At 42.7% G+C, this 15144-nt stretch overlaps 2 protein-coding genes across 6 annotated transcripts in view; both read right to left on the reverse strand.

Moving 5' to 3' along the window:
- Window positions 1-977: 977 nt before the first annotated feature.
- prnpa (prion protein a (Kanno blood group)) lies at window positions 978-4146 on the reverse strand. Its single transcript, XM_070447078.1, has 2 exons — window positions 4025-4146; window positions 978-2157 (listed from the first exon to the last, which is right to left on the reverse strand). The coding sequence occupies exon 2, from the start codon at window positions 2152-2154 to the stop codon at window positions 1570-1572; it is 585 nt and encodes a 194-aa protein (XP_070303179.1). The 5' UTR covers window positions 2155-2157; window positions 4025-4146; the 3' UTR covers window positions 978-1569.
- A 1693-nt stretch (window positions 4147-5839) lies between these two features.
- LOC111974594 (ras association domain-containing protein 2) overlaps window positions 5840-15144 on the reverse strand; it is an 11525-nt gene continuing 2220 nt past the window's right edge. Inside the window, exons 2-11 of one of the 5 annotated variants that reach the window (XM_024002437.2) lie at window positions 11693-11849; window positions 10024-10097; window positions 9753-9828; window positions 9348-9499; window positions 8247-8341; window positions 7924-8066; window positions 7617-7770; window positions 7238-7359; window positions 6654-6751; window positions 5840-6488 (exon numbers count right to left, since the gene is read on the reverse strand). In XM_024002437.2, the coding sequence (XP_023858205.1) occupies window positions 6419-6488; window positions 6654-6751; window positions 7238-7359; window positions 7617-7770; window positions 7924-8066; window positions 8247-8341; window positions 9348-9499; window positions 9753-9828; window positions 10024-10076 (963 nt within the window). In that variant the 5' untranslated portion in view covers window positions 10077-10097; window positions 11693-11849 and the 3' untranslated portion in view covers window positions 5840-6418. Of the gene's footprint in view, window positions 6489-6648; window positions 6752-7237; window positions 7360-7616; window positions 7771-7923; window positions 8067-8246; window positions 8342-9347; window positions 9500-9752; window positions 9829-10023; window positions 10098-11592; window positions 11850-15144 lie in introns of those variants that run through there. The other 4 variants (XM_024002439.2, XM_070447079.1, XM_070447080.1 and 1 more) reach the window with 4 other exon arrangements.

Consider the following 15144-nt stretch of genomic DNA (forward strand, 5'->3'; position numbering starts at 1 on the left):
TATTGCAGCCTGACAGCCAGGAGACCCACAGTAATATAATTGATCTCACAGTGAGGGTGTTTAGTCATAGGACATCCTATTTATTATTGACTGCTGACCAACATACCTGGCGCACGTCAACATGTGTGTCACAACAATAGCATTACAGCCTAATGATCTGGGCTAAGACTGAAACCATTTACCATAGCTATGAATACCTCCACTGTGTGAGTCAGGTTCCTAATCTTAATTTGAATTGAGATCCACTTCAATGAATGGCCTATATACCGCCAGTCACAAATTCCCAATAACAGATTTCACATTCTAGAGTCCAATCTGTCTACTAGAACTATGCTCGGTTGACTGGTGATTGTTGCTCAGGTACTGAAGTGACTACATGTTTTGTCTGGCCTCAAAAGCCTAATTTAAATATTACTACTATCTGAACCGTCACGTTCTCATTTCATGATCTAATGATAGTTATGCTTTTTACACAGTCTGATTATGGTCAATATCATGAATGGATACATGAATGGATACATGAATGGATACATGAATGGATACATGAATGGATACATGAATGGATACATGAATGTCTCCCATGTTTTTATTGGAGTAACCCCACAGGAAAACTACATCAGATTCATCAAATGACACCAGTACAGAACATGGAACAAGTTATTGTGTTTTATACTTAAGCAATAAGGCACAAAAGGGTACGGTATACGACCAATATACCACGGCTAAGGGCAGTTTTGGAGTGCCTGGATACAGCCTTTTGGTATATTGGCCATATTCCACAAACCCCCGAGGTGCATTATTGCTATTATAAACTGGTTACCAATGTAATTCGACCAGTAAAAATTATTTTTTTGTCATACCTGTGGTATGATATACCACGGTTTTCAGCCAATCAGCATTCAGGGCTCGAGCCACCTGGTTCATAATGGTGTTTATACACTCCACTCACCCAAAATCACATCCTATTCAATAAAGTAAGAAAAGTAATGGACACAAAATATAATTAATAGATTAGAACAATATACAGCATTTACAAATCCACATCCAAAAGCTGCCAGTATTCTACCAAGGGTTGAAATCAGTGAAACACGAGTTATAGCGTGAGTCTTTCAAGTAAACTGTTACCGCAGCATGGCAATATTAAACTGTTGATAACAACCATGGTAAAGAGAAGTAAATCCTGTACTATTGCTTCATGGAGGTAGTGAGTGCTTGACCGGAAGGTAATCTATCACACACCAGATATTTTATGTTATGTAATGTCTCATGAAAAGAAAAAGTACTTTTTTTTGTGCAATCAGTTGACAAAGAATCCACATCAGAGTCTTTCTGCATCAGGGATCTATATAGGAAGTGTATTTGCCCCACTACACCTGTGAGTCAGAACAGATGGAATCACAAACTGATCTCATTGTCAACGAGGTCATGGTTTGCGACTCAATGCCCAAGGTCTTGATCTGGATCTTGGTCAGAGCCTAGTTTTGGTTTGGGTCTCAAGAATCTTTATATACATATGGTCTTGGTCTGGAGAGCTTTAGTCGTGACTCCATCCAAATCTTCACTCCATCTCTACATCACTCCCACCCAGTGCCCCATCACCAATGACATTAGTGACCCGATGATGACGATGATGCTGTTATAGATGGGCCCACTGGATGCTCCATAGTAGTACCCCATATCCCCAGAGCCCTCTGGACCTTCATAGCCACCAGGCCTGGGGCCATACCCTCCAGCTCTGGGGTACCCCCCATAGCCTCCTCCATAGCCTCCATAACCKCCRCCATAACCWCCTCCATACCCCCCATATCCTCCTCCGTAGCCAGGACGACTCAACGCACTGCCCAGCATTGCTCCCCCCACGGCACCAGCAGCAGCAGCCCCTGCCATCTTCCCCGCACTGGAGCCGCCACTCTGGGCAGGCATTGGTCGGTATGCCTGTCCACTCGAGGATGCCATTGGTCGGTATCCCGTGCCTCCACCTTGACGAGGGTAACCCCCACCTCCACGGCTACTACCGCCCCACCCCCCACCGAAGCCCCCACTACGACCGAAGCCCCCACCACGACGAGCCTCTGAGGTGGGGCAGATGGTTGCTAGGAGCAACAGGCAGGTTGCCACAGTGAGGAGAAGTCTCCGTTGGCCAACCATCCTCATTCTCTGTGAAAACAAGATCATGAACGGTTTGTGATTGATGAGAATATCCCACATTTCCACACTAGCGCTGGGTCATTATCAAGACAAGAACAAGACATGATCATGACTGTGTGTGTATGAAGTGGGATAACCCTACGAGCTAATCCAGTGTCAGTTAGGATTTAAACCACCTGTGGGTTAACTGGGTTGATTGACAAGGGAAAGCTGATCCAGATCTGTGTTTAGTGTCAGCTGCCAGCCTTAAGACCCACACAGTGATGTAATGCCTGCATTCATCAGCAAGTCTGGACAGACTGTCCAGTGATTAGTACAGTGGAACATAACATACACACGTTTGAGTATGGTAGAACACAACGTACACACACACACACTAACGCACTAAAGTTTTCGTCACTGCAGGCTTTGAGAATGTGCTAAGTAAAGGTTATTTTTACGCTAGAGACAAATTAAGAGCAGGGCAGAGCGAGCTGCGGCTGCTAATCCAGCTTTGACAGAAGAGTGTTACACGAGCTGTGAGAAGTCAACACACAATAGCATAGATAAGATCTAACAACTCAACACAGGATTTAAGTCTTCAGTGGATTGACAAGTCAGTATATAAACTCAGGCTGGTACGAACTCTGGTTCTAGTCTAGTATGAAAAACAACGAGGGGATTGAAGGGAGTTTCTACTGTCAACATTTTTTCTCTTAACTCTTTTTTGATGCGAGTTGACAATAGTCCTTGTCAATCCCCTTTTTTGTGTTTCAATAGCCAAGAGATACATTTTCTACTTGGTCAGGAGATGACCACTAGACCAATGCCATAACAGATTAACTTCACAAGTACCATGTTACTACATCTCAACAATGGTCATATGGTTTTTACCTCCATAATCTCTCTCCTTTCTCTACCTCTCATCTCTCTGTGCATCTCTCTCCTCTGTCTCTGTCTCTCTTACTCAGACCTCTTTACCACTAATCTGTCCTCCCTAAAATTGTTTGTCTGTCCTCCTCTCTCCCCATCATCATCACACAGCATTACAGTGTAATCTGTGTCCTTGGCTCCAAGGCTATCCTTATTCCTTAGCCGTTTGTCTGTAGAATAATCCAACACAGTAGCTTTCCAGTTTCCAAGATTACCTACACTGTTAATTAGAGATCAGTGGAGGCTAGTGAGAAAGGCTATAGGAGGATGGGCTCATTGTAATGGCTGGGGTGGAATTAATGGAACAGTATCAAACACATCAAACATATAGAAACCACATGTTTAACGCCGTTCCATGAATCCCACTCCAGCCATTACAACGAGCCCATCCTCCTATAGCGACGAGTCCATCCTCCACTGGTAGATATTATTTCAGAAAACTGAGAGTTCTATAACTTCCCTCCGGGTTCATTCAGAACAGAGTTCTTGAAAGTTGTAAATGTAATCCTTTTTCATTCAAAAAAAGAGAGAATTCTAATCTAAAATATTGCTCATACTTCACACTCCTTGAACGAGTTTGGACGGATGTTAATAGTTTGTCTTTAGCTTCTTAATGATCCAATTCTGATTGTTTACTAACTTGATCTGGGCAGCTCTACATAGCTTTTGGTAACTGTTTAGGCAGGGTGTAAATGTCTATGTAAAACTCTTTAGACTAACATTTGACCACTATAGAATTAGTTATACAGGTGACAATACAACTGGGTCAAACATTGGCAAATAACACTATTGACACACATGATGTACCTGCATTAATGCATCTTGGTATTTGTATTTTCCAAATCCCAGATAACAGCTACAGGATGCTACATCATCAAACACACAGATTTAAATATCTTTAGAAATGATAGAATGATAACAATAATGTACATTTGACTGCAAAGCTAAAAGCAGAAACTCTTACCTGTAGAAGTTGACAAAGAGCTGAGGAAAATCACAGATGTGTCAGATGTCCTTTGCTTGTTCTGTTGTCCTTTTGGCTCTCTCCTTTCTGTGTGTGATCGTCAGTGATTCCTGTGACTGTCTGGGAGAGAGAGTGTGTGGGACGGGTCTCTTCAACCTCAATATGGTCTCAGCCAGGTAGAGAGGGGATCTCTCTCTGACCTCCTCATTGGCTGAGCAGGATAAACAATGATGCTCATCCCTGCTAACACTGTAGTGTTACAGTAAGCCCCAACAACACAGAAATACCTGCAAACTTAGCAGTACACTTAGCCAAAGATAACCTGTGTGTGTGTGTGTGTGTGTGTGTGTCTCAGCCCCTAACCCACCAACAGAGTAGAAACTCAAAACGACCTGTGTGTGTGTCTCAGCCCCTAACCCACCAACAGAGTAGAAACTCAAAACGACCTGTGTGTGTGTGTGTGTTTAGCCTGCAGTTACTGTAAGCCTCCTAGCCTACCAAAACAGACAGCAATAATACAGAGTAATATCATACAGCTTTGTATTAAGTAAGTATTATACAACCAAGATAATATGGTTTCTACCCACAGACCCAAAAAGGCTAGACAGTACAGACCAAATAAATAATCATTATTGTAAAAAGCTACATGTCTAAATAGTGGCATGTGCCTTTGAAGAGAGTTTCCCCAAAGGAACACTTCGTCAGAAAGTCAGAATGCAACATTAAAACAGCTAAAATATTTTATTATGAAATAAATGTGTCAGTCTTAAAAGAGCCATAGAAATTGAAAGGACAGACATACATGCACACACACACACACACGCTCACACACAATATACAGCAACCTTTTAAAAGCTGAGGGTAGATATAGGTGTAATAGAATTGTTGTACCACATCTCAAAGTACTGTATACAGTCATACACACGCACATGCACACATGCACACAGATCAATATCTACCAGGAAAGTAAGTACTGCTTCAGAAATGTGCGTGCACACACACAACCTAACACACACACACACACACACACAACCTAACACACACACACAAAACATTCCCTCGTTTGAGCTATTGTAGTTGATTCATCATGTACATAATTCCCAATCTTAAGGAACTCTGGTCCTCTATGTTTTGTGCTTCAGTCTCTAGGTATGCTAGTAGAGCAGACACACAGGTCATATCACACTATACTACACTATGTGATTATAACCCTGGCATAACCCTGGTATGGGGCGGCAGGTAGCCTAGTGGTTAGAGCATTGGGCCAGTAACTGAAAGGTTGCTGGATCGAATCCCCGAGCTGACAAGGTAAAAATCTGTCGTTCTACCCCTGAACAAGGCAGTTAACCCACTGTTCCCCGTCATTGTAAATAAGAATTTGTTCTTAACTAACTTGGCTAGTTAAGTAAAGGAAAGAAAAAGTAACACACAGGTAGCAGAAATACATGTTTTTTCCATTCCACTAGAATTGGTTAGGAGACAGTTTTAGATTAACTGTGGCAAGAACAGTCATGAAGTTACATTACAGTTCCTGCCTCTGTAGAGCTGATCATGGAGATAGTACTGTACCACACTTGTGTGACAGTCATGTTTCAACACCACACATACTGTCACAGGACAGGAGTCATTCAACCTCCCTACCGACTGACTGGGTGGGTGAGAATCTCATCTAGTGTGGGATGCCACTCTTGAGTCTAAGGCAGGTTCTGGTTTGGAGAGGGAGACAATCAGTTATCTGCAGGTGGCAAAATGGGGCTTTGGTCAAAAATAGAAAATACAAATATGCAAGGAGAGGTAGAGAGAACAATGGATGGAAAGAGATAGATAGAACTATATATAGAACTATATATATATATATATATATAGTTCTATCTATCTAACTCAGTAGAACTAAGAAAGATATTTAGATGTGCTTTAGGTTATTTTGCATCTGAGTGGTATAGGACATGGAATAGTCTCAATGCCCCATACAGATCCACAAGAGAAAAGTGCCAATCTTTACCTTCATTATTAACCATTATTATTGCTGATATTGATACAGTTAATATGCAGATGGCACGACAGAGAGGCAGGTGTGTCAGAGAGGGATTGGGACAGCAAGGAGGATATGTACTGTTTGTTCATGGTATGGACGGAAAGAGCAGACATCATGTTTCATAATGACCCCAACCTCAACTGAGAAAGGTACCACACACAACCCAGGTCACAGAATTAGTACACTGTCCCTATGGAGGTCTTCGAAGAGATTAAAGCGAGGTTGGAATGGATGCCTCTCCTCGGGGTGGTTCATGGTCACTCCTGTTTGGGGCTTGGGACGGCGTCTGGGTTTGGGAGGGGTAGCTAAAGAGGTCAGGGAGATTTTGGGAAGATCTGGTGGTCCCTCCCTAGACCAGGTCACATACAGGCTGTTCCCTCAGGAAGACAACGCAGCTGTTTCTCAATGATACACCGCAGAAATGTATACCTACAGATGGAGAGAGAGCGAGAGCAAGTAAGAGAGAGAGAGAGAGAGAGAGAGAGAGAGAGAGAGAGAGAGAGAGAGAGAAGAGAATGAGACATAAATACACAGTACATGACACCATAAACACAGCCATTCAGGGGAGGTAGGTAGATGTTGCCTGCACCTCACCTGCTCCTGAGTTTCTGCACCTCCCGGTCCTCTTCCTCCTTCAGCTTGGTGATGAAACTCTGCAGCACTGGCATCTCAAACTTAATATACTGCGCCACCTGGTTGGGAGGAAGAAGAAATGCAATTACAAACACAGACTTGGCCTGAACCCTCAACTATTAAAAAGTCACAATACTGTAATAATAACAATTACATAAAGTGTGTCATGCAGTCATAATAGCTTATTTCAGTTTATGGGCATTGACTTCACACTGTCAAGCCGGTGGCAAGTCATTGTTGAGGACAACTAATTGGCTCGGCTTGCAGATCCCTAAGCTGCTTAACTTAAGTAAATTATGGTTTTGGTTTGACTCTGGACTGTGTTATGGTAAAAGGTCTATTTAAATTCTAGTCTAGTGCATAAATAGCCCACTGCAGGTTATATTGAACTGAGCCCTTTTGTAATAGATAAGGGGACATACAGAATATTCCATTCTGAGGACGTGATTAAGTTTATGCGAACTAAGAAGTGGGGAATGATTTAGCAGTTACACAGTGGTATGTAGGCGAGGAATGATTTGGCAGTTATACATTAGCAGTCTTACATCATAGGTGACTTCCTCTCCCAGGTCCTGCTCCATTAGGAAGATTCTGCTGACCTGTTCACACGGACCCTGAAGCACACGCAGCACCAGGGGGTAGTCACTGCGCTTCAGCTTTGCACGCTCTGAAAGAAGAAACATTGTCAAACTTTCACTGCATTACAACGGGTGTGCTTAAGTTATGCTAGTAGATTGCCATGCTTTGCCACAGAGCTGCAGCACTCTCATACACGCGCACACACCTACAAACACAGTTAATAATGCATACTCTACTCTAGGATAAACACAGACATTGCTCACATTGACCCTGTGAAAGGGAGAAGGTGATTCAGCTTCACACTCTGTGACAGACACACAACTACACGACACCGCACTCACTCACCGCCGCTGGTGTGTACAAGGTACAGCGCAAAGTCATCTGGGCTGTTCTCAATCTTGAACTTGTTAAGTAGCACTCGTAGCACCTGAGGCGTGGTCATACAACTGTTGATCCGCACGTTAGTAACTGAACCATACGCTGGAATGAAGACTGCAGTCTGAAGGGGCGATGGGGGAAGCACAATTATGAGAAGGGGAGAGGAATGAGAGAGAGAGAGAGAGAGAAAATGAATGTATTTGTGGTATTATGTTGTCGTTGTAGTAGTGTGTAGCTGCAGTATTATGGTGTGTGTGTGTGTGCGCATGGGTACCTTGTAATTGTAGAAGTGTCCATTGATGGAGAAACGGTGTCGTCGTATCCTCCTCTGGTCGCTAGGCGACCGGCGCTGGGCCTTCCTCAGAAACCCAGCATCGCTCTTCGTCCTCAGTAGCTGGGCGGAGCGCTCATATTCCTCTGTCCAACCAGAGCATAGAGATAGGAGAAAAGTCAGACAATCACGTTCCTATGAATGTCACAGAATGTTCTAAAAATGTATTGTGTTGAACAGACATGGCTATCTAATGTAGGATAAATAATTGAGTTATCCATAATAACATGCTGAAGGTTTTCAGACTAGTCTTCTATAAGACGCACCTTCTTCCTCATCCGCCTTCACAACACTGTCCTCTGATTGGCTCTCGTGCTCTGTCACTTCTATGTTGGGCAGGGTCTGCTGGGTACCTTCATTGCTATTGACATAGAGAAAACATGAATATTCCCATATTTAATAGCTTGACTTTATTTATGACACATTATCTTCTCTTCAAAGTTGTTCTACATCAAAGTGTAAATGAGACAGGTAAAGGAACAGTGAAATATGGTCTCCATGTAATCATTAGTGCCTGTCACTTATCCAGCATTTATTCACATGACTTTAATAAAATATTTCAGTTCAAATAAAATAAAATAAAATGTTATTTGTCACATACAAGTGTTTAGCAGATGCTATTGCGGGTGTAGCGAAATGCTTGTAGCCAGTTGTTGTGTATATTACATTTGTTTTATTTAATGATTTTATCTCTATAGAGCTGCTGCCTATCCTGTCTGACAAAATCCCTATTTTACTAGTTCTTCAAAGTAAATAAGGTATACTTTTATGACTGCTGAATACCAACTATCAATCGCTTAGATCACTTCGATTTTCAGGTAGAGATACCTTGCGAACAACTGCTCTCTATCCCTCTTGATTGTGCATTCTTCTGTCTCTTATGTACAGTAGCAGGCATAAAAGAAACAGACCGGAGGCACGCAATGGATTATGGTCATTCTAGTTAATTCGCAGGTTTTCTGTGCTAAACTACATAGAATTTTGGTCTGTTGGAAACTACAACTCCTTACTACATTGCACAGTTCAGGCTGGATCTGATTTATCTTTAGAGAAACTGCAATGTGTGCATTGAGCTCACAGAAGAAAAACGAACTAAATGGAATGCAAATAACAGAAAGGTTGGTTCATCGCTCAGCACTACTGACCGGAGACAATATGTGTGGTCAAAGTAAACTAAAAACCCTATATCTAGGTCGCCGTAACCCACCCTGGTTATAATAAAGAGATATCAATATGGCCATGGTATCAGGACATACTGTAATAACAAAAAGAGACACCCTTGGTAAAAACATAGACCTTTTATAGATACAGTACGTAGTACGTTTCTATATGTTGCCTTGGTATGGTAACCAGAGCTCACTCCCTACCTCTGATTATCCAAGGCACAGCCGGAGTGCCAGGATGTAGACGAGGGAGGAGGTCTGATTCGCTCGTGATCGTCCTGCATCTGCAATCTGATAGGTCGACGCAGGCCCCAGGAGATATTCAGCAAACCCTCCACGATCAGCTCCCCTTCCTCCTGTAGAGACAGAGTTACCATAATCAATAAACACACACACACAGACAGTTATTACCCCTTTGGGGCAGGGTAAATTATTGAACAGAGTCAGTTTGGGGTAAATTATACAGCAAAGTAATGAGAGAGGATGGATGAGAGAGAGAGAGAGAGAAAGAAAATAAGGAAGAGAAAGACTGTAAATGCAATGAAGAGGCTATCAGACAATTCTCACTCTTACTCTCATTCACTTGCACCAACACAAACGCGGACGCACCTCTCTGTGTCTCAACTGCAGGTTATGTCCTTCATAATAGAGGTTGTAGGTTTTGAGGTGGGACAGGACTGTTGCCCTGAAGACAGAAATACAACATTCTTAACAACAATTTATTCCTTTACACACATTTTAATATGATACTTTTTGTTATTACTACACACGTCTGAACACACTCTGTGTGTGTGTGTGTGTGTGTGTGTGTGTGTGTGTGTGTGTGTGTGTGTGTGTGTGTGTGTGTGTGTGTGTGTGTGTGTGTGTGTGTATGGCATACTTGCTGATGAACTTGTTGTCTCCAATCTGAACCCCATCCTGCATGTTATCCATTCTCAGTCAGCATGAGAGGAGCTAGAGAGAAATTGTGATCAGATGCTTTTAAACACTAATGTGGATAGATACTGAAGAACAATAGATAGACACTGAAGTTAAAGCTTGGTCGTAAATGGGTTTTCCAAATGGACAATGATCCCAAGCATACTTCCAAAGTTGTGGCAAAATGGCTTAAGGACAATAAAGTCAAGGTATTGGAGTGGCCATCACAAAGCCCTGACATCAATCCTATAGAAAATGTGTGGGCAGAACTGAAAAAGCGTGTGCGAGCAAGGAGGCCTACAAACCTGACTCAGTTACACCAGCTCTGTCAGGAGGAATGGGCCAAAATTCACCCAACTTATTGAGGGAAGCTTGTGGAAGGCTACCCGAAACGTTTGATCCAAGTCAAACAATTTAAAGGCAATGCTACCAAATTTAATTTATTTTAATTTGATTTATTTAGCCTTTATTTAACCAGGTAGGCAAGTTGAGAACAAGTTCTCATTTACAATTGCGACCTGGCCAAGATAAAGCAAAGCAGTTCGACACATACAACAACACAGAGTTACACATGGAGTAAAACAAACATACAGTCAATAATACAGTAGAAAAATAAGTCTATATACAATGTGAGCAAATGAGGTGATATAAGAGAGGTAAAGGCAAAAAAAAGGCCATGGTACTAATTGAGTGTATGTAWACTTCTGACCCACTGGCAATGTGATGAAATAAATAAAAGCTGAAATAAATCATTCTCTCTACTATTATCCTGACATTTCCCATTCTTAAAATAAAGTGGTGATCCTAACTGACCTTAGACAGGGAATTGTTACTAGGATTAACTGTCAGGAATTGTGAAAAATTGTACTTGGCTAAGGTGTATGTAAACGCCCGGCTTCAACTGTAGCTAGTTAGATGCATCTTTTAGCCAGCCAGTTTGTATGCAGGGTTAATGTTYTTCTCTCTGCTATGCCAGCTCAGACCCATGTGATTTAAGTCTGAGGTTTTATGACTCCTCTTCCTGGTGTGACTCGACAAACTCTCTGTGACACAAGTCTCTGTCAGTGTGAGATGGAGGACACAATCTCTACACATCTCTCTCTCTTCCTCTTTTCCTCTCCCATCTGTCTAAAACACACCACACACAGAAAACCACTAGCACACACGGAAGCTTCCATGGTGACCATCACACACACAGATGTTGGACTTTAATTTAACATGGCATGCTGCCAGCACCCTCACATGTTTCCTTCCTGCCCAGCTGAAATGGTGTGTGTGTTAGGGGGCAGCACAGAAGCTTCCAGATGGACAAGAACAGGTGCATGAATAATTTCAGTGGCACACACAGTGTCTCAGCCCTGTCCCAGGTACCAGCAAGCTAAGTTCCTCCTCCTTGAAAGACCTCTTAAATCACTGCCATTAGCACATACACTAACACACACTGTTATGCTACCCAGTGTATCATGCTACAACTACTGTGGCAGGCTACCTACTACTGTGTGTGTGTGTAGAAGGCCGATGTGTGGCTTACCGTGCTACAATCTGTATGATCCTGGTAGGCCAGGCCGCTGTGTGGCTTACCCTGCTAAGATCTGTATGATCCTGGTAGGCCAGGCCGCTGTGTGGCTTACCCTGCTAAGATCTGTATGATCCTGGTAGGCCAGGAAAGAGAGAGAGAGAGAGATCCGCTAGCTGCACAAACACACAATAAGTTAGTCCTCAGGGTCCCGTCAGAGGAGTTTGCCTGAAGATGGCCCGGCTGGAGCCAATGAAGCTACTGTGTCCTTTCTGTGGAGGAGAGAGAGAGAGTTCAGCACTAAGCGTGGCTCTTCAGAGTCTGTCTCAGTGGCTGTATACCCAGGGTAGATGACCCAGGGCCTCAGTCTAAGGCTTCAATGTGTTTGTAAGGGAGAGGGGAGAGGCGATGGAGAGAGCACCAGAGAGTGGCGGTTGAAGGGGCTGGTTAAAAGGAAGCGCTCCCCATCCGCTAATCTCTTCCTCCTTCAGAGCCTCAGTCACAGCGGAAACTGACGCTGACGCTCTGACATGAGAGAGACTTCCTCAATTCAAACTACAGACATGAAATATGATATCGCTCTCTCACATACATACACACACACACACCACACACACACACACGCACGGAGAAAGGCACCAACACACACAGCTTCTCTCTGAAAGGCTCACACGTACCCCCATATACAGACAGAGAGGTATTGAGAGGTATGAAGCAACAGACAACAACCGCACCCACAGTCTACCTCACGTGTCCAGCCAATGCCTCACAACCGTAAACACATTTAATGATCGTGACCATATGAAAAATGTAATACCAATCAACCCACACACCATGCAGCATTATCAATATTTCAGCACCTACATTAGGCCCCGTCAGGCACCACTGAACAACACAATAGGAGACATTAGCCTTTAAAGGTCCAATGCTGCTATTTTTATCTCAATATCAAATCATTTCTTAGGTAACAGTTAAGTACCTTACTGTGACTTTTAAACTAAAATAGCTTCTTAGCAAAGAGCAATATTTTTGCTAGGACTGTCTGGAGTGGTGTGTGGGAAGGGGAAAATTGAAAACTAGCTGTTATTGGGAGAGACGTTTGGAACTCTCCATTAACAAATTTGGAACACTCTATTAACCAGGCAGGCCAAAACTCCATTCCACCAAAGCAGGCTGAAATTTCAGGCGTTCTTTTCAAACAGCTCATACTAAGGACCCACTACTGGTATGTTGTTTAAGACTGGACTGTGGCCCAAGAAACCTCTAAAAGGCTTTGGAGTTTAAGAACCCCTGGTCTAGCCTGGCAGTTCTACATCAATAATGAAACCTAGATCTAAAATATTGCGTAACTGCATCAGCTACTTAATGTTACGTACATCTGTCCACTAGAGATGAATAATGATGTGTCTACACTGACACATTACTTCTGATCTGTCTCAATTGAGTCTTTCTGCTGCTTGCAGAAAACGTACCATGCCTGTTGTTTTGGGGGGAAACGACCGTCCGTATKAAAAAACAGACAAATTGACCCAACATTGACCCAGGCTAGCTCAGCCCATGGCTCTGTGTTCTGTTACTGTGTTCTGTTCTGCATTCCAGCTGGGATGATGGATTTTGGGATAATGTGCTCTGTTCTGTCTGGATGGGGCTCCAAAAATAGCCCCCCGGTCTTCCCCTCCCTCCGCATTCCCTTGAATCCTTCTCTACAACAACCACAGCAACCAAGCCTGTCTCTCTCTCTCCTCCACCCTTTAACAACCACAGCAGCCAAGTCAGCATACCTCTCCTCCTCCACCCCTTACCAACCACAGCAGCCAAGCCTGTCTCTCTCTAGTCTAAGCATTGCTCTCTCTTCCTCCCTCTTTCTGCACAATTATAGTGCCTTCAGAAAGTATTCACACCCCTTGACTTTTTCCACATTTTGTTATGTTACAGCCTGAATTTAAAATTGATTAAAATGTAGATGTTTTGTCACTGGCCTACACACAATACCACATAATGTCAAAGTAGAATAATATTTTTGAAATTTTTACAAATGAATTAGAAATGAAAAGCTGAAATGTCTTGAGTCAATAAGTATTCAACCCCTTTGTTATGGCAAGCCTTAATAAGTTAAAACTTTTATGGCTTGGGGGCAGTATTTTGACGTCTGGATGAGAAGCGTACCCAAAGTAAACTGCCTGTTACTCGGGCCCAGAAGCTAGGATATGCATATAATTGGTAGATTTGGATAGAAAACACTCTAAATAAGGTATGTGAGTATAACAGAACTGATATGGCAGGCGAAAACCTGAGGAAATCCATCCAGGAAGTGGGATTTTTTTTATGTGGGTATTTTCAATTGAATGTCTATAGAGTATCTAATGGGTTAGGACCCAGACTGCAGTTCCTATGGCTTACACTAGATGTCAACAGTATTTAGACATTGTTTCAGGCTTGTTTTCTGAAAAATAAAGAAGGAAACCTTTCTGTCAGTGGACTGTAGAATCATGCAGTGCTGGTTTGCGTGTGTGACCGAGTGCGRGCCCTTCGTTGTTTTTCCTTTCTATTGAATACGCTATTGTCCGGTTGAAATATTATAGATTATTTAGACAATTGACAACCTGATGATGAATTATAAACATAATTTATAATTATGACATGTTTCGACGAACTTTACCGGTACTATTAGGATGTATTCGTCTGCATGTTTTGACCGCCTTTGAGCCAGTGGATTACTGAACAAAACGTGCCAACAAAAACAGAGTTTTTGGGATATAAAGAGGGACTTTATCGAACAAAACTAACATTTATTATGTAGCTGGGACTCTTGTGACTGCAACCATATGAAGATCTTCAAAGGTAAGTGATTCATTTTAATCGCTATTTCTGACTTTTGTAATTCCTTGGTTGTAAAATGTTTGTATGCTTTTGTGGGCGGGGCGCTGTCCTCAGATAATCGCATGGTATGCTTTCGCCATAAAGCCTTCTTGAAATCTGACAAAGTGGCTGGATTAACAAGAAATTCATCTTTAAGCCGATGTATAACACTTGTATTTTTTATGAATGTTTATGACTATTTCTGTATTTTGAATTTGGCGCTCTGCAATTTCCCCTGATGTTGTCAAGGTGGGTCGCTAGCGGAACGCCTGCGCCAGAAAGGAGTAAAAATGTGCACTCACTCTGTGTGCAATTATAGTGTTTAACATGATTTTGGAATGACTACCTCATCTCTGTACCCCACACATACAATTATCTGAAAGCTCCTCAGTTGAGCAGTGAATTTCAAAGACAAATTCCACCAAAAAGACCAGGGAGGTTTTCCAATGCCTCGCAAAGAAGGGCACTGAATATCCCTTTGAGCACGATGAAGTTATTAATTACACTTTGGATGGTGTATCTATCACGTTTCAAGGTAAGTCCCAGATGCAGACTGTGTCGAAGTAACAATGTTTATTACAACAGGCGCAAAGGCACAGGACAGCAGGCAGGCACAAGGTCAGGTCAGGCAGAGGTCGGTGATCCAGAGTAGTGGGGCAAAGGTACAGGATAGCAGGCAGGTAATTAAACAGGCTTCAATGCATACGC

Source organism: Salvelinus sp. IW2-2015, linkage group LG15 (genome assembly GCF_002910315.2).
Source record: "Salvelinus sp. IW2-2015 linkage group LG15, ASM291031v2, whole genome shotgun sequence".
In the NCBI taxonomy this organism is placed as follows: Eukaryota; Metazoa; Chordata; class Actinopteri; order Salmoniformes; family Salmonidae; genus Salvelinus; species Salvelinus sp. IW2-2015.